The 25,909-nt window shown below is 42.3% G+C and overlaps 1 protein-coding gene across 2 annotated transcripts; it reads left to right on the forward strand.

The window, feature by feature from the left end:
* On the forward strand, positions 1 to 25,659 carry LOC133111631 (BTB/POZ domain-containing protein kctd15). 2 transcript variants are annotated; one of them, XM_061222139.1, is made up of 5 exons: positions 1 to 132; positions 3,933 to 4,108; positions 9,769 to 9,913; positions 15,118 to 15,423; positions 22,060 to 25,659. In XM_061222139.1, the coding sequence occupies exons 1-5, from the start codon at positions 124 to 126 to the stop codon at positions 22,216 to 22,218; spliced, it is 795 nt and encodes a 264-aa protein (XP_061078123.1). In that variant the 5' UTR covers positions 1 to 123; the 3' UTR covers positions 22,219 to 25,659. The 2 variants fall into 2 exon arrangements, with proteins under 2 accessions (XP_061078123.1, XP_061078122.1); XM_061222138.1 differs by lacking the exon at positions 1 to 132 and adding an exon at positions 217 to 459.
* The last annotated feature ends 250 nt before the right edge of the window (positions 25,660 to 25,909 follow it).

Genomic DNA, 25,909 nt, shown 5'->3' on the forward strand with positions numbered 1-25,909 from the left:
CCCTGCAGTTTCATTTTAGCAAAAAGAAGGACAAGAAGCGAAAAACTCGCAACAAGAGCCAACCATCTAATTTTTAAGATATATAGAAATAATACCCGAAAAGGGAAAGGAGAGATTTCTTCTATGTACAAGGTAAGAACGCCGCTTGCTTCCTGTGTTGCTTTTGTGGAAAGTGCCTGGTCTGAACTAGTCTTGCTAACACTAGCTATAGAGCTTTAAAGCCACAGCGACCCTTTTTAAATCAATGCATCGCTGCTAGATTCACGGGTTTTTAAAACCAGTTTGCGGATATTTGGACACTTCACTGCTGAGGAATAGACGATACACTCGTGGAATGCTGGAGTATACGACCGCAGATAGTTTTACTAAACTTGCAGTATAAAGGGACAACGCAACCTTCCACGGAGACTGATACGATCTGGCTCGGATTTCTTCATACTTCGCAAAATGTTTGAAACGGTATGATGGACTAAATAATTATAGATACCATACACAACATAAATATGTGCTACCAATTATTTGTAGTTATTATTTTTAATACATTTAAGTATTAAATGGCAGCTCTCGATTCGTTTGCTTGTGAAGCAGTGTTCAACGCGCAGGCTTGGATGGATTTTTTTCAGCTTTTGAGAGGGATAGTTTATAATTTGTGAATGCCGTACACGCTGTCCTCATAATGAGCAGACGCGTGTTGCGATTTAAATGCATTGTATGGGCATCTATCCAGTTCGCAACACGCGTTTTAATGTATCCGTATCATATGCATCAATTTCTGATATGTTGGTATGTGTAAAAGACGCCATATTGTGCAATTGGCTAAATTTACCCTTTGGCCACCAATGTACATTGAGCAGGATGGCAATAGTAGAAATCTCGTGTTCTTGGTTTATTTTAGGACTAACCGAACTCGGACAGGTTGTGTAGCCTATGCATAGCCTATATATCTTGTGATAAATAGAAACTTGTAAAGGAAATAGCTCACCGGCGTTGAAATATTGGCTGAATTTGGAAAAGGCTCAACTTTCACTTTTAGCCATGACACTGTTGTCAAGAACTGTTGTCAGTTAATGTTCTTGGAAGAAGTTTATTAAAATAAGTGGCATTTTTTAAAATCTGCGTTTGGTTCTTACTTTGGGAGTTGCCTACGCCGGTAGGCTATAGCTCTCAAAAAGGGGTTGGTCACTTTTTATTACTGATTATCGTATCTGGTGTCAAGTAACCCAAGAATAGGCTTCTTCAGTCAACGAGAAACCAATAATACAGAGAGTCAGAGAGCAGATGTCAGATCTGATCCCATTAAAGACGACGCAATAGTCCTTATGTAGTCCGGATGTTTATTGGGACAAAATAACTTAATCTGCGTTTCTCACTGCCACATTGATACATGAACACGGACAGTGGCCTTTAGTGTTTTATGTGCTTTATTTGCTGGACAGCTGTAAATGCACTATAGTGGTTAGTTTCATGTATTATATTTTAATAATTCGCACCCATTTAAACTCTTCTCTCTCTCTCTCTTTCTCTCTCTCTCTCTAACCGCGCACACGTGTGTGTAGCCTGAGCGTGCGTGTGCGCGCGCGCGTTTATATGGTATATTCCCCCAACATTATTATCAGTATTGGTTACCATGGCCCGTGGCTATATGAAGAGGTGGGATAACTTCATACGCCCAAAAGTTCTTAAGTCTTTTGAAGTCTTTCTTTCACCGGGATCTGAAATGTATCATCCAGAGTATGTATAAGTGAATAGTATTCCTGAAGGTTCCGTGTACAGCGAGGCAGGCAACACCCTGGAAAATTCTGTAGTCTTTCAGCATTCTCTGCCCCGGGCACATCGCCGCGGGCAAAGAACTGAATGGAGCCCTAACAACCACCTTCTGTTTACCTTTTATGGTTAAAATAACAGCTTAACAAATGAGATACTTCACGAAGGAACGAGTCGATGGAATCCCACCCTTACTCTACCAATGTAGTTTGTTTAATAATCGCTAAGAAACATGAGTGACTAAAACTGCAAAGCAGGACGTTATTTGTGCGCACTAGCCTTTGCGTGCTTTGACAGCATGCAAGTATTCCTGCTGGACTTCTAAAAAGGCAGTTGCTTGTACCAAGTCTGAATCTGGGACGATGCCACATAAAAATGTAAAGTAAAAAAGTAAAATGTTTGGCGTTTATGACCACTCAACGAGGGAAATTAGAATTTTATTCTATCCTAAATATGAACAGAGATTCATGTTCTGTCACACTTTTCGCCTAATTGGGAACATACAAACTGAAGGACGTTGTCTTGAAGATAAGTGATTGGCACTGATGAAGCTGTCTGAGACCAGTAGATAAACCTGCGTCAGAACGGTGGCCTCACCTGTTTGCAACATAGCCTACCAATGTCACAACGATGCAGTGGTAAGGATGACCAATATAGATGCTTTGCAGCTTAAAAATATATTACTTGTATTTCAAGAGTCTTCAGTATCCGAATAGTTTTGATGAAACGCAGCTTGTACGGCTGCGTTCTGCCCTCGAAGCAAGCCAGAGGATAGAACACAACCGTTCAGGCTGTGAATGGAAATTTGAGATACGTGTAGAAAAACCCCTGGCCAGATTTCAGAAATGTGAAATGCAGATGTTATGTTGTGTTATTACCCACAAGAGAATAAATATGTTCATACACTCACTGAGCACTTTATTAGTACTTATTTTTTGTATTTGTTTTATCTAGGTATATTTTTATCTTATTGGTTTTCTGCTGCTATAGCCTATCCACTTAGAGGTTTGATGCGTTCTGTGTTCAGAGATGCTCTTCTGCATACCACTGTTGTAATTTGTGGTTATTTGTGTTACGGTCACCTTCCTGTCAGCTTTGACCATTCTGGCCCTTCTCCTCTGCCCTATCTCATTAACAACATGTTTTTGCCTGAAGAATTGCTGGTCACTTGAATGTTTTTTGTTTTTCGCACCATTCTCTGCAAATACTGTTGTGTGTGAAAATCAGCAATTTCTGAGATACTCAAACCACCCTGTCTGGCATCAATAATCATTCCATGGTCAAAGTCTCTTAGATCACATTTCTTCCCCATTCTGACATTTGGTCTGAAAAACTGAACCTCTTGACCATGTCTGCATGCTTGTATGCATTTACTTGCTGCCACATGATTGGCTGGTTAAATATTGGCATTTACAAGCTGGTGTACAGGTCCATCTACTAAAGTGCTCACTGGGTGTATAATTTGTCACCAGACTTTGTAGTTTATTTTAATGATGTGTCTTGTGAATCCAGGACTATATGGGTGACATATGACATGGCCAATTAACTGCAAAAGCATGATAAAGGCAGATTGCTATCAGGCTGTTGTTGTCATTAAATATATATCATAATTGTTGTTGCAAATTGTCATAATTATAATTGTATCTTTTTAATAGGCAGCCATTTTAACTAGAATGGGAGTAGCCTAATAACATTTTAAGGGAATGAAAAATGCAAAAGGTACCAAGATCTCCATTTTGAAAAAAATCTTTCATTTGGATGTGTCTAGTCACTGAGGCAAACTTGCAAAAATGCCCCTGTATCCAAATTCTCAAATTGGTTACTCGTTTGTCAAAGGATGTTTCACGTCTAACACATAAGCCTACGACCTTTAATTAGAATTTTGCAGTTTGTTTTATCCCCCCTTGAGGCTGACACCTAGCATTTCTCTTTCTGGATCGCTAATAAGCATCCTACCATTCCCCCTCCGGTAGCACGAAGAAAAGGATGCAAATACACTTAATTAGAGTTGTGGCAATAATTTGTAAGCTAAATATGCGATCAGGCAGATGTAGAACTGATCTGATAAGAGTCGGGATCACAGTTGCTCCAAAGGTATAGGGGATACGGTGACATTCGGGCGACACGGCTCACTTATATCTGGGGCTCTCTTATTCGCTTGCTGACAGGAAGGAAGAAGCATGTCGCGCCTGTCGCTGACCCGGTCTCCAGTCTCTCCGCTGGCCTCTCAGGGAATCCCTCTGCCGGCTCAGCTGACTAAAGCAAACGCTCCGGTTCACATCGACGTCGGAGGGCACATGTACACCAGCAGCCTGGCCACGCTCACCAAATACCCAGACTCAAGGTAAGGCTGTTGTGCACTGCTGTTGACTCATGATTCATAGGTTTTTCTGTTTAATTTTGCATGATGAGACATGAAATTGTAAGTATAAATTAACCTGTTTAATGGTTTGTGAAGCGGTTATATTTTTAAGACGGCACTTCTATAGTAAAATGGATGGACGTTTCGTTTAATGAATTTGGCTATTATTTTAATTTTATTTTTAATAAAAATATTTCACTGGGGGAAATTCTCCATTATCCATGGACTCATATAGCATATGGAAAGTATATTTAAGTTATTTGAACTCAGATAAAATAAGGGAATGAAATGAACTGTCAGTAAGACTGCCTGATTTAAGTAGTTGATCCAGAGTGCAGTTGGAGCTGGATTGCAAATGAAACAATAAAAAGTGATGCTACCCTCATAATTAATTGATTGTTATATTCTCAACTTCAGCCTCTGTTGGACCAACCAGAAAGCTTGAACATATGGGATTGAACTATTATCCTCCTTGTATTATCACAACATGTTCCCACAGTGCAGATAAGGGCTGTGCTGCTCATGCTGCCTCTTCATGTACTATTCTGGGAGAGGGAATAGCTCGCATAGTTTCTGCTGCAAAGTAATGAACCAGGACTGTGTTTGACATGAAATTAACATAAAATCATTTAAAGATGTGTTTTCATTGGACTATCGTTTTAACCATCTGAAATATTATTATTTCTAAAAAATAGAATCTGTTTTACAGTCGCTGGGTTGTTTTACAGAACATTGGCAAATGCTGGGTTGAAAAAACAATAGCAAAATAAATAGTTTGACAGTAAAAAAGAAATAGTTATGATTTGAATTCAATACTGCCGTATTCATAACCGTTTTTACATTTGTATTTATGCAGTTTAAACAACAGGCATACAGAGGAATACAGTGCAAACACCCTTCCAATACATGCTCCTGGGCTGCATTTTCTCTGTTGGAGAAAACCTTTTTTAACATACTTGTTTCAAATTTAACATAATGAAACATGGTCAGGCTTCCAGAATGTCACACTAGCTGAACTTTATACACTACCGGAAACTGCATAAACTGAATTAAACCCTGAATGTTTTAATCCTAATACACTTTTAATTGTGGTCCTACATACTATAGTGAAATTATGAAAGCGACAGACAGAATGAGGACACCAGAATGGAGATGTCCATACTAGTTGACATACCCAACTGTAAATCTCTTTGGATTTGGCATAGATGTTTGCTAGTGAGCAAATATTTTTTTTATTTGATATCATATCATAATGAAATGAATGAATGGCGCACACATACTGCTGTTTAGCTTTCACTGTTCATGCAGGTTGTATCATTTTGTGGGGATGATTATGTTGTCGTTGATAAGAGCATGGCATATTCAGAGCAATTTTCTGAAAACATAGTAAAGAAAGTAAGTAGACTATTAGTGTGTAGGAGGCCTTTACTTCTAACTCGTTGCACCGACTAAGTAGTGTGGAGCAATAAAAACAGGTTATTATTATTATTATTATTATTAATATTAATGTCATTATTGTTATTATTACTATTGGCAATGATAACAAATAGGGGAAACAAAATGGCCGTACTAAGTTTTAAAAGTGATGTCTGATACAGTATAGCGACAGGTCTGTTGTGGAGCTGGGGGGACAGTAACTCACCCCAGTTTTCACCCAGCTGATGAATATGGGTTGATTGAGAAGACCCCCAAGATCAGATCATCTAAGCACAGCTCGGTGTCAAAGATTCAGCTTAAATCCTGCTCTTAAGAGTGAAGAATTTTAATTTGGTGATTTCTTTTAATAGATTGCCTGTTTAATTATGCAGAATGCGAAAAGAAACTTAGTCTAGTAACTAATGTCAGTGCATCCGTCTTCCTTTACGCGGCTCACATTAGGAGACAGGACTCATGAAACATTGATTAGCCACAGAGCTACTGTGGGGTCCTGTGCCTGAGCCAGCTCTCTTAAGCCAGTTCAGTTCAGTGAACGTAAGGGCACCTAGGTCTTTCCATGAACGATTATCATTCCTGCTTCTTCATACCGTTCATGTCATATTTTACGTATATGGATTATATTACCTGGAGCTTGGAATTATTTTGAGTTTAATGACAGTTCCCTGGCACAATTAGATAAATGCCAGGAAATTGCAGATTCCCAGGAAAGTGTTAGGTTGACCATATCAAGTCCAACTAAGTAGATAACCTTAGAAAATAGCTTCTTTTCCCCCAACTTTTAATGCTTAGAGTAAAACCAGAAACTTCCCTTTTTTCTGAAACAAAAGCAGTAAGATTTATATGTCAGTGGCACATGTTACAATTGAATATTCAGTATAGATGAAAAATAATGTAATTTGAGATTATATCGTGGTATTTTTAGGGCTATGCTGAAGGTCCATCGTTACATCGTCATTATGACATCATCCTATTTCAGCAGCATCATTTCGTAGCTATTACCATTACGATCCCGTTTACATCAGTCATTTTGGCAGGAACTGGCAGAAACTGGCAGGAAACGGCTTTTTCCATGGAGGAGTTTAAGCTTAGCTCGTTTTTCATCGTACGTTCCCCCTCTCCACCGCTCACACAGGACCTAATGAACATCGTCACGTATTGGGAATCAATCTGAAGATCCTAAATCTGTCTCTCAGCTTCGCTGGAGTCAAAGCGCTTGACCTTCCCCCACACCTCTAATCACGCCTTAATCACGGTTGTAAATTTTTTAGCTACAAACGCAGACGGACCCTCAATGAGACGGTCACCGTCCAGTGAATCCAGATGAGCATTCACCATGCAATCCCCAGGATTTCAGTCAGGAGCCCTAGCTGCCCTGAAGCGGCGTGCGTCAGAAACTCCCACTCCGCTCTGAGGGGAGGACAGCCGGGCCGCTGTGCTGCCCTGCCTTGCGTTGACATGAAAGAATAAGCGCTGGATGAGGATGCTGAGTCTTTCAGGTGCTGAGGGGCTGACGCTGTCGCGTCCCTTACCTAAAGAAATGTGAGGCAGAGAAGCGGGTGAAAGAGACAGAAAGAAGGGGAATGAGAGAGCGAGAGAGTGAGGGAAGGGAGAAAGAAAGGAAAAACAGGCAGCATTTTAATTGCTTTTAAGAAAAAAAAATTGGAGATGAAAAACAGAGATGGCCTGGAGCGGTATGGTGAAATTCTAGCTGGAAGAATTGCAAGACCATATGAGAAAGGACCACCTTGGGCGCAACAGGGAGATGAGTATTGGTTTTTTATAAAGCATTTTGCATCGATTTCCAGAAAAGAGAGTGAGGCAGTGGGTGGGAGGGGCTATCTCTGCACTTGCTCAGTGGGCAGGTTGGTCCAGCTTGCATACATGGGCTCTGGCCACTAATGAAAAGGCCAGGAGAGTTGTGTACACGTTGGGTGGAGGGCAAACTGATGTAAAAACATGGCCCATTTGTTTCACGGAGATTTACAGGAAGGAACGCGGCGGACTTTAATCTGGGGAAGATTTTAGTTTTAGTTTAATTGTGCACTAATTACGCGAGCTGTTATTTCAGGTGCTAGTTACATTGATGCAGAAGTGAGCTTTACAAAATCTGGGCCTGAAGGACGTTTTTCAGGAAGAACATAATGCTGTATACACTGAAGCTGTTATAACAGCAAATTATTAGTCATTTCAGAAAATAAATACTGGATATAAGCCCATGTGAACAAGCCATATTTTTGCGTTGAATTAGTCATTACTGAAAAGATGTGAGAAATAACAGAAAACATTGCATCAGGTACGTGGCTAACATCTTTAATGATCACAATAATACAAATGATCACAGTGAAGCAGTGATATTTCTGAAAACGTTCCCCTGATGGGCTGAAGGCTCCTTCTCAGTCTGCTGGTTCTTAACATTGTCTATGATAATTAGCTTGGCATTCATAATTTAGTAATGCAGTCAATTTTCAACATGAAAGACGATTCAAATTGTATTTCTGTTATATGTTTTTTAAAAAGGGCAAATACCTTAGGTAAGAAATAATTCTAGATAGCTACTTCGGGTTGTCTCAGGCAACTCCCATGAAAAAAATATTTTAAAATTAAGATTTAAGAAATTAGACATTACTACTATCAGAGTGTGCTCACAGTTTACTTACAGGCTATTTGCAAGGAGAATTTTGGTGCAAAGCTACATGTTTTGATATTTTACAAAACAAATGATTAGAAATAGCCCATGCACAGTAAAAGCTTTATCCTTTACCTATATATTTGTCCTACAGTACATTGCCATGTATACACAATTTCCATTCAGTAAAAGTATTGAAATATATTTATTGACAAATATGTGCAGGTTTGACTGAAATCAACATCATTTTGGGTGTGTATAGGTGAAGAACAAGCTTTAACTGCGGTTTCTTATTTCCCTAAATGTACCTGGATATTCATAATTTACGGAGAATTCTGACCACTCTGTAATTATAATATTCATTACTTTTATGAATATGCTGTTAGTGCAGGTTAACATAACTCACATCACTAATGTCATTTTTTTCCTGCAAATAAATCAATACAGGTGATAAATCACGCTGAGAAATGGCAAATTAAAAGCCCGCTCTTTCATCTAACCAGCCTGCACTCGTAGACACACAAAACCAGTTTGTGGTGAAATAGATGAGATCAAAAAGGCGAGAAGGGAATGAATGGAGGAATACTACAAAATGTGATGATGAAATATGCATTGTGGGTGTCATGTCACACGCTAATATGCACACAGGGATGACAAGGGCTGACACTCTCCTGCCACTCCCCGATTAGGTCTGTGTGAGGCCTGACAGCGAGCCTGTAAGCACACGGGGTCAAAGATCAGCCGACAGCGTGTGGCAACAAGTGTCTCATCGCACGTCGTCCCAACTGTTCATCAGAATATCGACATTAATAGGAATTGGTTGTTTCGTGTCAGAGAGAGAAGGCTTATTTAAAGATATTTAGGCCTTTTTCAGCTTTATTGGACAGTATACAGTATAGAGAGACAGGAAGAATGGGAGCAAGAGAGAGGGGAAGACATGCGACAAATGTCAGACGGTCGGATTCGAACCGCCGACGTCGCGGCTCGCAATGAGCATGGGGTCAGTGCTCTACAGGCTGCGCCACCGAGACACCCCAGAGAAGGCTTATTTAAGCAGGTGCATTCCATGTCTGGGTGCGAGTAGAGTTGTTTGTAATCCACTGACTCTAATGATTTTATTCGCATTAAGGAAACTACTGAGGTGTGATGGGCTGAGTTCATTATTTCCAGGGAGGGTTTGTGCTTAAGTCAAGAGTGGAAAAATGTCCATGCCTTGGTCAAAAATCAAAAGACCCAAATAACTCTTTCTTTGCAGGCCTTTTTCCACCATTAATTTCCATTGCAGCAATAGAGCTGAACACCCAAACAATCACCATTCATACAGTATCTTCACTGCCAAAGAAATTGTACTTTGCAACATAATGCAATTTTACCATCTGGATGCAGAAGGCAGAACATTCAAACATGTTCAGGTACATAGGAGATGCCCACAGCAGAATGATAATAATCCCGCTTTAGGTGAATCTCCAATGGATGATGATTCTCCTGAAGCTCTGTGCTAATCAAACTGGAAAAAAACTAATGGAGTCAAGAGTTTTGGCAGGCATTTAAAGGAAAACATTTTGGGTTTAATTTTCAGAATCAGCCGTCTGTTCAACGGTACAGAGCCTATCGTGTTGGACAGCTTGAAGCAGCACTATTTCATTGATCGGGATGGAGAGATATTCCGCTACATTCTCAGCTTCCTCCGGACCTGCAAACTACTCCTCCCAGACGACTTCAAGGTAAATTTGACTATTTTTCCAGTTCACCAAAAGACAAATATGTTAAATAAATAATATTCATTTTGGAATTTTTGTGGTGAGAAATTTCAGTACATCAATTGAATCATTTCAGAATGATTCATAGGCATTCGGGCTAATTTACATGCTGATGGTGCTTCAAGTATTGATTATAGCCCAGAAATATATCTCTATTTTCATTACTTGTAACAGAAGATGTAAGACAAACTGGAAGTTTAAATCGCCTCTCTAACCTGGCCTGTCACCCAAAAACATCAGATGTGCACATCAAGGAAAACAATATGTGAAATAAATATCAAACTTTGAGAGTATGTTTTTTCATTAAAGGTTTTAAAGAAAGTGCAGTTGCACTGTATTGTATATGCAGTCTGTCCAGTCTCTACAAAACACAGCACATATGAACATTATGCTTTTTTGCATGAATTACATTGGAATTGAGATTTGTTAATGGACAAATTAACAAAAAAGATCTTGGAGGGAAATGATGATGTTAAAAAAAAACTAAGCACAGCTAATCATCATCAGCAGCATTATCATATCTGAATGAAGATATATGATGTATTTTAATGAATGGCTAGTGTTGGCAAATAAGGGTTGTGGTCTTTGGAGGCTGACATTTAAGGAATATCCAATATTAGTTGTCCAGTTTTTAAAGACTACCTTTTTGTCATGATGCTTTTCGTGTGCCGTTATCCTGAATACCGGGAAGTAGTAGACTGAGACTAGAGAGCAGAACAGGTGTGATTTCAGACAGCTCTGACACCCAGCGTCAGTTTCACCAGCCTGCAAACGGGGAAAGGTGAAAGTGCTGTCTAAATGGAGGGTAGCCTTCTGCTGTGTGCCGGAGCCCTGAGCTGTTGTCTTTTCACTCCAACTGATTTCTAAAGAGGGGCTCTCAGGTGAGCTGCGGTAACCTACACTTTTCTCACTTTCCCTCTGTCTTCCCGCGCTGTATCCAATTCGCTCTTGACAATGCCACCCAGGCACACAATGGCCGCTCCTCAGAACTGGCTAGACTGCTACGGCGAGGGTGGCAGGGCACGAGCGTGTGACGACACGAGACAGGCGGAGTCACGCAGGAGAGTGAGAACAGAGAGGGAGCGCAAAACAGGCTGACCCCGGTGCTTCCTGCCCCTCGCTGTGCCTCAGTGTGGGGCCAGAGTTGCATCCGCTGTGCGCCACATAATGGTAAATGGTCGGCATTTATATAGCGCCTTTATCCAAAGCGCTGTACGATTAATGCTTCTCATTCACCCATTCATACACACACTCACACACCGACGGCGATTGGCTGCCATGCAAGGCACCGACCAGCTCGTCAGGAGCATTTAGGGGTTAGGTGTCTTGCTCAGGGACACTTCGACACAGCCCGGGCGGGGGATCGAACCGGCAACCCTCCGACTGCCAGACGACTGCTCTTACTGCCTGAGCCATGTCGCCACCACAACCTACAGCAGAGACCTGGACCATTACCCGATGAGCACAGCTCAGCACAGTTACTGTATTATAACACTGAGCTGGCAGGTGTGCGCCGTGTGCAATATAATCATTCACTGTCCTAATCAACCGGGTTATTGTGTTTCCGGGGAATCAGCTCTCATGTGTACAAAACCTTCTGACCTCCCCGCAGTGGAAACACGGTTCATGAAACGTGTTTGGGTCGATGTGATCGATGGGAGCAGGGCACAACCCCACACAGCGAATTCCCTACTCTTACATCACACAGCCTATTAAATAAATTGGAGGCCTTTTCATTCAGCACAATGAGTCTGGTGTCCTCGTGGGGAGGGCACTGGTGCTGAGCTTCAGGAAGCCTCGGTAACATCACAATCTACTGACTGGCTTCCCTTTCCGTTTGTCTGGGCTTGAAAAGATGCAAATGCTGTCAGACAGAATTGATCCTCTCCGTATCTGTACACAATCACGCTCACAGTCGCTTGGGGTTGGTCTCTGTAGCGCTGGCAGCTATGGCACTGGCTGTTTCGCCAAATCGATGTGAAAGTCAAAGCAGAATTTTAAATCCAGGCAAAGTGGATTCATCGGTGTAAGATTACATTAAAAAAAAAAAACACTATACCTCTTGCATCCAGTTCATTTTCAGAATTATTCATGCAGTCCTTGTTTCTTTTTAATTCGAAATGTGAGCCTGCACAGTCTAAATGTGGACTGAACATAGGTTGGTTTTTATATGAAATTGATTTAATTTATAAATTATTGTTTTTTTCAATTATTTTTTTCAATTATTAGTAATTTTGCCATGAAGGTTGTTATAATATTAATACTAAGCACTGATTGGGTGAATGCTTTGTTAATTTAGCATGGCTTCAAACATGCCGCATTTCAGTGTAATATCCTGGCTCCAGTCGAACATAAAGCATTGATTTTCTTCAAGCATGTCATTGTTAGAGAACTTCCTGACCCTGATACAATTATTTCATAGTTGGCACTGTTTATTTGTAATAATTTATATATGCAGTGTTCAGTATAATAAGTACAGATATATCATAACAATATAAAACTGAAACAATAATTCTACATATTGTAAATCTCTTAGTTCTAATGGTTTGAGGGGATTCTCGGGAGGAAATTGGATGGGGTCATTATTGATTGATGTGCTTTGTAAGTAGAAACTGACCAATTAATCTTTGTCCTTGTGTGTGTTTTTGAGTCTTGGAGACAGTCAGCAAAATTCCAGTGTAGGGTAGAAACCCAGGCAGGAGGCAGGGCATTTGCCTTGCCAGTGGGCACTCGGGTTGGGATCATTATTTTGGAGCTCAACCAGCATATCTGGCCACAGGTTTATTTTGAGGGGGGGGGGGGGGGGGGGGCTGTTGGGTCTGTCTCTCTCTCATCCTCACTTTAGCAGTGAGGATTACGCTGTTGTTTTCTGCGCTGCTTGGGATGACTAAATCGCCTCGCAGACGGACCCCTGTTAAAAACACATCCATCCCTCGCTCCAGACCCGGGAAGGATGGGGAGATTCGCTTTGATACCGAGCGAGCCCTGAAGGGGAACGTCTCTGTATGCGTTCTGTCAGCGGCGGGGAGAGGAGAGGAGAAACACAGCTCCTTCACATGCGGGGATTTTGGAGTGTGAGGGTATCTGCGGTGGATGCTTAGGGTCGCGCTTCTCCTGCGCCGTGTGCCTGTGTGGGTGTCAGGTGCGTTTACACGCACGGGCATGCACGAGGTTCCTCTGCCACAATCACTCAGATGGGTGCTGCACTGCTAAAAACACTCAATAATATCCCAGAATTTCAGGCTTATATTGAGACTTCAAATCTTATTTATACTACTTTTCTCTTACAAAATAATAAAAAAATATTGCCAATGAGGTGAGACAGTTAGATTCATTTCAAGATTTGCCAATGGGGTAAGAAAATGTCACTTGTCTTGCAAATACCTGTCTAGTAACAAGCTAATATTTTCTGCTTGTTAAGACTAGATAATATTTATCTACTAGTAGAAAAATAAGACTTTAAGACTCATTACATCGAGACTGAAATATATTTTTTTGCAGTGTGTTTTCTGCTGTTTCTAAGGCTCCTCCAGAAAACGGTAGACAAGGAAAGGAAAACGAATTTCTCACTGAACTCCTTTTCCGCTGTTCTGCCAGCACCCCCACTGCTAGACTCCCCGACAAGGAGCAGTGAGGGTAAAGGAAACTTCTCTCTCCAACGTTACATGTACCTCTGCAGAGTGCCGTGGGATAGACCTGCGGCGCCACGGTGATGCAGTCAGTCTGAGAGACGTTCTCTCCTCCGAAAAGAACAGAAGTCGAGACTGACAGGCCGTTCTCCCGAATCTTCCCTCGCAATGCATGCGGCACATCATCTGTGACCCCGAAACACTCCTATGTCCTGACGTGCACTTATATTGCACGACGTGTGCCCTATAACTTTTCTTTCCATCAGGTTTCTACCATGCCTTTTATGTAGTGTGCTATCTTCCCTTGGTGTTTTCTATGGTACTGTTCAGCAATGGTGCCATCTGGTCTTGTGGGAAATTAGAGGCAAGAGTGAGGGGGCAAAGCACCTGGAGCAAGTATGACCCAGGGGGAAGGCAGGCAATCTGCTCTCAGAGAGTCTGCAGAGAAGATGCACCATGTTGGCTCACTGCAGCAATGCTGCAATGGATTCATAACACCCCAGCCAACCATAGACAGTCCTGGACACTGTTATATGTGTCGTAATAGGTCTTAGTAGTGTGTAGATTATCCAGGAAGCGTAGCATTGACACTATTCACTGCTTTGGCTGTGCTCTTTTCGTTTCTTCGGTAAAGTGGAGGGAATGCCGCTTACCTTGGGTGATGCATGGAAATAATTACCGCGTGACTCTGGAAGTCTCAGTGGTGCGGCTGCCTCGGTGTGGGGGCAGGATATGCGGCGATGAGCGGGGAACGAGGTTGAACTCAAAGAGGTTGAGAATGGAAGGTCATGACATTTCAAGCCATCTATAACAGCCAATCAGATGGAAAGGCTGTGCTCTCCAGGGTGGCTGAAAAGCATCATTCTTTGTTAATTTCAGCTATAGCACATCCCGTTCTTTGTAGCATGGTGAACTGCTCCAGGGGTCATCGAATCTCGGTCCTCGAGGGGTGAGAACTGCTGGTTTTCCATCCTCCCTTAACCTGGGAGTCAGGTGTGAAGATAGTCTGTTCAGTTGTTCAGTTAATTACCCAGGAGAAAAGAAAACTTGGGCTGGGTTTGGATTCAATGGCCAGATTTGATTATCCCTGTACTATATGATTAAATTATTTAAAAAATAATATATTCTTAGAATGTAAAACATCCTATTGTACTACTACTACGACTTGCACAAAAGCACTTTAGAATGTACTGTCAGAGTTTGCTGCACGAAACAAGTTTCTTTTAATGCCCTTGCCAACGGTGGTCACTGTTAGTCAGTCATTATCAGTGTTGAGTAGAGGCAGAAATGGCATCCCCCATTCATGGACAGTTTGTCACAAAAATACGGAGCCGGTTAAGCAACAACCAGAGGATGCTCTGTGTCTGCTCGGTATGAAAGATTTGTCCAGTTTGAACTAATTCAAACCAAGCTCTATTTGTTTTCTGTACAGACGGACCCAGGTGCCCACACTCTCAGACATTAGCATTTAAACAGAAATGAGCGTTAGTCACCGGTCAGCGAGTGATCAGCCCGCCCCCTCCCCGTGTCCGTCCGCAGGACTTCCACCTCCTTTACGAGGAGGCGCGGTACTACCAGCTGACGCCCATGATCAAGGAGCTGGAGCGCTGGAAGCAGGAGCGGGAGCAGAGGAAGCTGTCGCAGCCCTGCGACTGCCTGGTGGTGCGCGTCACGCCCGACCTGGGCGAGAGGATCGCGTTGAGCGGAGAGAAGGTCCTGATCGAGGAGATCTTCCCTGAGACCGGAGACGTCATGTGCAACTCGGTCAACGCCGGCTGGAACCAGGACCCCACGCACGTCATCCGCTTCCCCCTGAACGGGTACTGCAGGCTCAACTCCGTGCAGGTGAGCCCACCGCCCTGTAGCCCTATCCTTAATTATGGGAACGATCTAGGATCAGGTTTATCTTATTTTGTAATTAAGTTGTTGGCTCATTATTAAACAGGGATATTTTGCCCCCAAGGTTGTGGTTCAGACAATAGAGTGCCAATGCGTGGTACCTAAAGGGTACTTTTAACGGTACCCACAGGAACAACATACTTCATAATTGTTGGCACAATGTTCTGGACTGGGCAATAAGTGCTTGTGCTGTTTGAAATACTGAAATCCTTTTTACATGTCATTGCAAAGCCCCCAATGTACTAACAACAGTCTGTGTTACCCCATCCTTAAGTAATCATGCTAATGTGCTAATTTGATACGAGAGAAAACACTCCCATTATATTAAGCACAGCTGAAAACAATTGTGCTGTTTAATGAAGCTAAAAATATCTTTCTTTCAGTTGCTACATTGTCAAGTGCACTGTCATTTTAAAAGTTCAATCTTGGTTTAAAAATGGCCAAGAATCAGCTTCCTCTAGAAACTTGTCAATCAGTTGTTTTGATAGATGAAGGCTATTCCATGTGTGAGATTCCATGTAGTATGCCTTTAATCTGTAGTATGAGCTCATTAGCTACTTCTATCTTGCTAGCTCTCGCTAGCATAACGTGAGTGGTCTAGATAGACAAAACATTCTAAAGTATATCTTTTGCAATCACGTCTGCTCCCCAAAACAGATGTTGTATACACAATAATGTATGGTGATCATTAACTAAGTAGGTAAAATATAGCAACCACTGCATATCCAACTAGCTGGGTAGCTACCTAGTATTTTAACACGGATTAAAAAAGTAATATTAGCTAAGCTACCTACATTAACTTCCGACACATAGCTAAACAGTAACTGTCAGCTAGGTAGCTATCTATAGGCTACTGAGTGAACAGGCAAGACTGTGATAGATCTGATCAATAAAAGTTAATATTAGCTAGTGCTGATTGCTGCTGAATGCTATAACCCAATATTTATTTCTTATTTACAATAATATTAGCAATGCCCAAATTATTGAATGGCTTATTTAAGGAAAAGGAAATAAATTAGTAAATTAATATGTTGTTAAAGGATTAACTTTGTCATGACTTCTACCTTCTTTCTGAAGTCAATTCATTGAATAGTCATTGTGAGAAAAATAATTCCAAAAACATGAGAGGTGTTAAAGGTTGAACTTTATATTTAATTTAATAAAGGTATCAAAGCGTACCAGTACTAATACCGGCGTAAAAAAAAAAGAACACTTGTTCCGGCATTAATTCGGAGGATAATTGCAGAGATGGTGGACGGTATATGTGTGTGTATTTTTGGAGTGTTCACTCAGAGGTGAGAGAGTGGTTTGGTGGGGCTGGCAGGTGTGGAGAGGAGGTGTGGCAGCCCCCCTCCTCAGATGCAACCGCGTCTCTCCCCAGAAGTGTCAATCCTGGAGGCTCTGCGATCACCACAGTCTAACACCAGAAGAAAAAGAGCCCTCACAGCCGAGAGGCCGTTCCCAGGGCGGTATGAGCTCCAGAAAATGTAGAGTTCTTCCACGGTTTTGTTTTGCGAAAAAATTAAAAGGAGAAACGGAAGAAAATTATATGCATAATTTATACTTTACTCTTTTTTTTTAACACCGAGCTTTGAAAAGGCTCCAATATGAAAATGCCCGCAGCGATACAAATACATGTATTGCATTTTTTAATACTGTACTTAGAATTTCTCAAACATCATAAACTGGTTTATACTTCTTTTCATAGATTTTTAAATGTCTTGCAGTATAATTAATTGGCGCATCAGCTAACAAATTTTCCCTGTCCATATAGTGCTGAACATAGACTCAGTGAGCTAGCATCCATTTCAGATTTACTGGGAACCTATACAGTGTTCATTATTGTCCGTCCTATGGGACACTAACAGAGCAGGAGCCAAGGTGATAGAAATGCTTTTATTCATTGTATGAGAAACATCCAGCCGCAAAAGCAGACTCTACTCCCAGGGTTTCCCATTAACTTTTTTTGCTCTATGCATGAAGACAGAGTGGATTTCAAAAGAGGTATTGTTTAGAGTTATGCTCCTTGTCTAGATGAATAGGTAGCTTCTTACCCTCACGCATTGGTCCTCTAAGACAGAGCTAGCAGGGCAGGCTCGTTCAAACCATGTATGAAGCAAGGGGGAGGGATCCAAGCAGAGGTGAGGTGTTTTCTGTGTAATGGGAGATTTTTCTAAACAATTTGCTCGTTGTTATTCATCATCGTGGCACAAAAGTTAGCATAATCATCTTTTGAGGAGATTATATTGCATTGATTCTGTTGCGTTTTTGGCTTACTGCCCAGTGGAGGGTAGTGTCCCACTCAGTAGAGTGAGAGAGAGAGAGAGAGTGAGCACGAGAGCGAGAGAGAGAGAGAGCATATGGTGTACAGGAGTATACAGAGTTAGTAGTTAGTATACAGGATGTACAAGGTTTCTGTCACAATCTCGACAGTAAAGTAATTTGATATTGCTGATAGTGTTTGAAAATCAGTAGTTCATTGAGGTGGGTGACAAATCTTGTGAAAAATATCTTTATGGGTTAGTTCAGACTTGATTCCTTTCTGTGCCATAAACCCTGAATAAAAGCAACTTTTCAGCTGACAGCGTACCATGCTTCACCCAGATTTATTTTCAGCTCGGCTTAAACCAAGAGTGACTCACTCAGAAAAACAACATGAAAGGTGTTCCAAACACCAGCAAGCACACAAACTGAACAAGCAAAAGACATGCTCCGTGAACGAGTTCCCCGGTCGTCCAAGGAATTCGGAGAATAATGCAAACCACCTGGCCCTGTGATGTGCTGCCAGGAGAAACGTAGTCAGCCCGGATAAAAGAAAACAGGAAAACTCACAAAGGTGCGCACAAACGCTCCCAAAGTGGGAACCGCCCGGGCCACTCCATACATCATGTTGATGGAGCACCGGCATCAGGTCAGACACTACTTTTCCTTTGTCATGGTGACAGGAGTGTGGTGCTTAGATTGCTCCAGCCCGTTCCTGCTGCCAGTTCCGGGGACACAAACCGCTTCGGCCCGGCACTAATATGTCACGCACGCGAGCAATCAATTCTGGGTCAGGTACGCTGCAATGTAATACAACTCGCTTTCTGACCCCCCTGTCTTGAGCAAGACGAAAGAGCTGATCTCGTGAAATCGGTCAAACCAGGCTGCGAAATGTCACGGTGAGCCACGGAGGGGACTGACAGCGGAAATAAGTGAGAATGATGCTGATATCCCAGAATTCATACCGGCTTTCAATAGACCTCTCATCAGTGCCAACCTTCAGCTTCAGTCGCGAAGAAAGAAAGCATTAGGCATTTTCTATGAAGAGATTAGGAAGCTGAAATGGTACTTTGCCTGCTTGCTGTCAGAGATGATCAGGCGGGGTTGCGATAACAGCGAGCCTCATCACGTGGAACAAGGCAATTCATTTTTCAACAAAGGTGGCTCCCCAGTGCAGCCTTCCTGTACGCGCTGGCTGATGTGTCACATCACCGGTGACATGTGTCACCGCACGGCGCCCTAGCGCGGCGAAACGGATCTGCGCCCCCGTAAACCGTCGGGAGACGCGTACGCACTCCCGCGGTCATCAATATTGCATCACACGCCGTTTCTAGCCATGAGGTTTATCCACTGCGATTGCTCTCCCTGTTCAGTTCTGTTGTGTCTGGATCCGATGGCAGAAGTAGTTCAGTGAACGAGACGTCCTCTTTCGATCCCCGTGGAGTCGACCCGTGGAGTAGAGCCGCCCTGGCACTGGAAGGAGAACAAACTGCAGTTGCACTGCTTTAAGTATTGTGCTGTTGTGTGATCAAGTTTGACTCCCTGCCATTAACCACAACAACCCCCCTTCTCCATACACATCCTAAAAGGTACAACAGTAAGCTTCTAGGTGTTAAGAGGATGGAGAAATGTAATATGTTCAAAAACGAGGAAGCCGTAAGTATGTGATTAAACATTCAGCGAGCACAAAGTTGGATTTTTACGAAGAGGAAGCGAGTTCAATGCAAGTTTATGAGTCGGCCTTTCTCCTTTGAATAAGTCGGAGTCGAAGGCTGACATTACACGTTGTCGTCATTGTGTGCAGAAAGAGTTCAAGAGCAGTGACTTTCTTCCATTGGTCTTTCAGACTGTTGTAATTCTACGATACAGCTCCTAGAATATTGTTGAATATGAGTTTTTAATTTTTCCATTCACAGTCACAAGTTCATAAGGTCCCCTCACGAAAACTGTGATTCTTGCCAAGATTTTGCAGCGGGCTTGACCTACGTAGGTTCAGGACTTTCGTGACTACAGCTACATTTAACAGTTCTCAGTTCTCTCACCGACCATCGTCTTAATCCAGCACTGAAACTATGTACATTGTGAAGTTTACACAAAGTAATCTCTTGACGTTGTGCATAGTTTTTCTTTTTGCTTCTGTGGTCAACGGTGCATGGTGGAAAGACATCTCTGCTACGGAGTGGTAGTATGGCACAGATTTGAACATGCAGTGACATATGTAAGAATGAGAGCAAACTACAAAGCGTTGAAACAATCAAAGCAATGAGTGTCATGTAATTAACATAATTGCAATATTCTTCTGTATGGTCTGTTGTGGATCTGTGAGTGTTTGATGCTTCTGCAGGTCTCCTAATTAGCGAGTGTGCTTAGCTTGCCATCATCCGTCCTGTTGGTAGTTTCTCCAGATCGACAGCTGAGTCACTGGCCACCGTGTTCGGGCAGCCAGAGTGGTCCTTATTGGGCCTTGTACCACCTCTCATTTCATCACCGTCTCATGAGTGAGGAAAACATATTTAAGTCTACAGCGAATGATTAAATGTTCGCCCTCAAGTTTAAAAAGGCACGTCTTGTTTACAGGAACGTTGAATCCTTAACAAGTCTCCCACCCCACACCTACACCCATACCTGGTACATTTCACAATAAGATGCAGTACTGAGCCAGACGTGCTAATTGCCCCTCTGTTTGCTCAAAACAAGGCTGCCATTAAGACGATAAGAGAAGCCACTTTCTGTGGGATTCGCGAAGAAGCCAGTGTTTTGCATGAACTTGTTTGGCTTCTTCTCACTGGCAGCATAGCCCATAGCAAGACCTTTCATTTTCATGCACAGCATTCTGCTAAGCATAAGGGAATACATAAATGCACAATCCTTCATGCACTGGAATTTAAAGAGATACCCAACCAAATAACATCACAGGATAGCAGTAATATACATATATATATATAAAAACACCCGTCTCACACAATATCATATATCGACAATGGATACAACCCATAACAAGAAATAATACCATACCATTGAAATATCCTAAAGAATAAGAGCATTCATTTAACATTTTACAATTTGCTATTTCTTGATTTATGCTCTTGAGAACCACTTATAAAATCTTGTTAGCTAAAAAAAAAAAAATGTGTCTCAAAAATGACAGTTTCAAGTAAATCTCATGAGATGACTGTGGAAGATTTCACTTTTCAATTCAAAATCCTTCAATATAAAAAATAGACCTGATTTCTGAAAGTATATATATATATATATATATATATATATATGATTTTATATATATATAAAATCATCTTATATACACTCAGTGAGCACTTTATTAGGTATTTATTATACTTTTTTTAGACTTATTGAGTCTTCTGCTGCTGTAGCCTATCCACAATCATTGTGTTCAGAGATGCTCTTCTGCATACCACTGTTGAAATGCGTGGTTATTTGCATTTCCTCAGACCTCTATCATTAACAACGCATTTCTGCCTGCTGAGTGCACTTTTATAAGGAAACATGGAATAGAACTAATCAATTTAAACACTTACTGAAGAATACAGTACAAATGCAGTGCAACAAGATTAGCTCTTTTGGTAAATTAGAGAATTTACAATAGTTTGTATTAGCAGTGCTATCTATCTATCTATCTATTTAAAATCATAACATTTGACCTTCCATAAATAAGAATTTCCAAATTCAGAGAGAATGTCTGACATTAATCTCTGGAATAACCAATGGCCCATAATATTTGTTTTGCAGTTTGTCAGTTTTTGTCCTTATAATCTCATATGAAGCCATACCCGTGCTACTTTACTCTTACCTTGCTAGTTAAGTGTCACTGCAGTTGCAAATCATTTTTAGCAGGAAGGAATCAGAAATGGCTGGTGAAACCGAGATCTCAGACGTCACGCAAGTGATGCAAAGTGCATAATATTGAGCTGTAATGTTTCCCTCTGTAGAGGGACGTTTGTGCTATTGCAGTTCATTATTACCACTCCGGTTATTGCATTAGAGGGCCACACAACTAAGAAGTGGAACCCGCATGTGAAAAGCCAGAGGACCTGCTGTTGCATGATGGGCTAAATCGTACCCATGGAGCCCTCTCTCCCTTCTTTGACCAAATAACGCATTTTCACATGGGACTCAGCACCAGCAGGGAGAGCTAATCGGACAACACCACAGTGTCCCATCACCTTTCGGTCATTTAGAGCACAATATGAAAAGCCGGCCTTAATTTTCCTGAGGAGTGTTTGAGAATATAGGTGCGTACGCATGAGTGTGATTGACAGGCCTGATTTGGGTCTTTACCGTGTGCTCTCGCCGTGTGTGCAGGTCCTGGAGCGGCTCTTCCTGAAGGGCTTCAGTGTGGCGGCGTCGTGCGGCGGCGGAGTGGACTCCTCCCAGTTCAGCGAGTACGTCCTGTGCCGCGAGGACCGGCGGTGTCAGCCAATCAACACCTCTATCAGGATAAAGCAGGAGCCCCTGGACTAGAGCATGCTGGGAGAGAGATGGACACTCCTACAGAACAACAACCCCCCCCCCCCCCACCCCCCCTACCCTTCTCCCAAAAAAAACAAACAGACCAACAAGCAACAAAGCATTAGCAGTCCAGTCCAGTTCATGTCACTGACTCTGTGGAACACAGTGGTCCAATGGGAATGTCATTTTCAGCAAGTCCGGGGAAGAAAACAAAAAAAAAAGAAAGAAAGAAAAGAAAAAATGCTTTCACTCTGTCAAGAATACCCAAAGAAGTCTAAACAAAGGGACTGTGAAGAAAAAAAAAAACCTGAACCATTTCAACTTTTACAGAAGCTCTGGTCCTCTTATTTTGTTTGGTGGAGCTGTGAGCCTGCGTAGCAGGGTGGGCCCAGAGGGCCGTGTGTCTTTCACGCGAGCGCGCCCTGGCGTGTCGTCTGGTCCCGTCTCTGTAAACCCCGTGTGTTATGTGTGGCGAGGTGGCTGAACGAGGAGAGCGCTTGTGTGCAGACACCCGGCCTTCCTCCTGCGGGAGCACCTGGTGCAGGGCAGCCTCGGAGAGGAAACCCTGTCCAGCTAACAGGTCATTTCCACACTGAGAGAATGAATGGGCCTTATGTCAAACGATCACCTTCAGCTTCTCTCTTCTCTGTGCTGAATGCCAAATCCAGTTTTATTCCACTGGTGTGTGTGCATGGATGTCCGTGTATGTATCACACAAATGTTTGTATACGTGTGTATATACACACGCACACACACATACACACACACGCTAAGTATTTTAATCTTTTTGCTCTATTTTGCAGCTATGATTTTTTTATGATTTATAGGTTTATTTTTATTTTCTATATGAAGGATTTGTGAAACTTGTTTTTGAAAAGTAATTTGGTTTGAAAGCATAAGTAGAAGCCACTTGGCACTGGCTGTACAAACACTATTATGTCTGGAGGCTACGTGGCTAAAGCAGTATAGCTGCTAATGCATTCAGAACCAGAGAAGGCCTCACTGTTGTAACAGGGCTGCAGGGAAACATGGGTATTTGTAAGAGCTTTTCTGATCACATTTCTAAATCTTCCGCCCAAGAATATGTAGCTAATACACACATGAAGAGCACAACCTTCCTCTTCAGGACTAGCATGTTCACATGATTAGCCTTAAAACATATCCCTTGTGCTAATCTGACAAGCACACACAAGATAGAAATTTAATAATGATTCATATTATCAAAACAGGTTGAATAAATGCCGTTATTGAGACCACAAACTTGAACATCGTTTATGTATATTACGTGGTAGTGATTGAAATTTGACTGTAAAATTCTACAGTGTAGAATTGTTCACGAGGGCCTTGCTGCATTGGCCAGCCCGTGGCAGAACAAAGCCCTGGTGTTCCCGGCGTGTTGGGGCCCGGTTCATGACCTAGGAGCCGACATCAAACACGGCAGTAAGGGGATCCCTGTGTGATCTCTGTGCTGCACTTCTTTCTTTTGCACTTAAAACGCCTCCACTCCACTCCCATCTCTGGGACGAGGACTCGCTCTTGGAGTGATCATTGGCATCCGTCACTGAGACCAAGCCTTGGGCCATTTCTTGTTCTGCCCCTGCCCCAAGGCAGTCAAGACTGAAGCAGCCCATTGTACCATTGAACCAGGCTAAGGGTTCTCTTGGGAAAGTTGGGCCAATAAGCACTCCATAGGCTGCCACTGGACATAACCCACCTGGGACTAAGGTCACCTTTCCCAGAATCGTCTCAGAAGGTATCATCTGGTGACCAGAAGAGCAGAAGCAGTTAATACGGTGTCTGACATTACGACATGTGGAGTTACAGATGCTGGGATGATATTAATTCACCAGCCATGTGGAACCATTGAAATTTTGATTGTATCTAGTTTTACCGTATGTAACAGCTCTCGAAGTCAGAAGAGGAACATTACGAGAGCTACCATATAGGTGTAATGTTAGGAGGTGTATAACACACAACTTAGTTACTTTGAACAGTACAGTTACTGGGGGGTAAGTTGGTTCACTGGTTTATTTTTCTCAATAGTTCTAGATGAAAGGGATAAACAAGAAAGGCCAAGTTACTCAAACTTTCTATGCGTGTAACTTATAGATGCTGTACTTATTTTCTTGCCAAAAGATTGATCAAAAAGAAGTCCATTTTGATCTCTGAGGGCAAAGCCAGTTAATCTGACTCTGAAGGGAAACGTTCCCTCCTGGGGATTTTATAATTACGTTCAATCATGAAAAGGAGTGAAAACGGGTGGCTAAAGTAACCTTCGCTTGGCTGTAAAGTATCTTTGGTGTGTTTGTTCACTGATTAAATAGCCACACACGTGCGCTGGGAGGCAGGGGCAGAGGAGCCCCCCAGCCAGGCTCTGATGTAGCGGGGGATCCCGGGTTAAGCTCTGCTTTGTTCTGGCCCGCTTCTGGACATCACGGGGCTGGGTCCCAGCATCCAGTCCCCACAAAGTGAATTAGCAAACACCCCCTTTCATGTGCTGGGGGAGGCGGGGGGCGGGGGGGCTGCAGCCCGCCTGGTTCCCTGCACGTCCCGCGGGCTCCAGAGTCCTGCGGTGCCCGTGGAGAAGCAGGCCCCTCGCCCTGCCGCTTCCCGACGCAGCCAATCACATTTTGAGCACGTGACAGGTCGTGGGGGGTTTTAAACTTTCTCAGCGGAAGGTGAATGAACCCCCTACATCTCATTGTGAAATCATCCCGTAAGTGTCTAAAAACTCACTAGCAGTCGGCCTCAACCAATGAGAGCACTCGCGGTATTTACTGTAATCCCATTTCATGGTGGTGGACACCTCGACGACTCCCCACATTAAAAAAAACAGAACTGTAAGTCCATAGGCTCCAAAACATAGCAGACATACACAGAAACAAACTGTCCAATACCCAGGCTGCTTGTAACATCCTGCACCAATGTGCAGAGCTGTATATTATGCGTTTTGTTAAGAAAGAACACCAACAATGGGAAGAACTGTCATGTTTGTCGGTAACACAATGATACTTGCACCCAACGAATTCAGTCCAATTGAACGGATAACCCAGGAGGGCAAGTGGTCTCTGTATGCCATTTAGTCTAAAGATGACTCACCTTGTATAATTATTTGTATATTGAAATGTATTTGGACTCCTGGTTTGAGTGTCTGTTTTGTTAAAAAAAAAGAAAAAAAGAAAAGAATAATAACAAGAACCTCAAAGTTCTGTTGTAATTTTCCTGGAAAAGACAAAACTATCAGGAATTAAAATTTGCAAGCAATATGTTGTGTACATACGGATTTTTTAAAAATCATTTCAAAAGGAACACTACGGTGCAAATGTACATTATTTAAACAAAATGTTTTAATAACTAGACTAGTATTAAAGGGCATGTGTTCATTTGCAGTGTTTCCATCGTTTGATTTTATTTGCATATTTGCGTTAATAAAAGGATGGACTGTTTATTTAATGTTTGTATCCTGTCCTATTTCAGTATGGAGTGTTAAAGTTCCTGTCTCATTCTATTTCAGTGCATTTCTGAAAGATCAGTCAATCTACCCAGCACTGTACATTTAAAGCTATGCTCATCAAAACCATGTCCACCACACTTTAGGTTATTCTAGTTTAGTCTAGTACAGCAGTCCACAGAGTGTTGACTGAGAGACAACACGAAGAAACAAATGCATTATAATAAGGGGTGCGTCGCAGGCAATGCGCGT

The sequence above is a fragment of the Conger conger genome, chromosome 15, assembly GCF_963514075.1.
Source record: "Conger conger chromosome 15, fConCon1.1, whole genome shotgun sequence".
Lineage (NCBI taxonomy): Eukaryota > Metazoa > Chordata > Actinopteri > Anguilliformes > Congridae > Conger > Conger conger.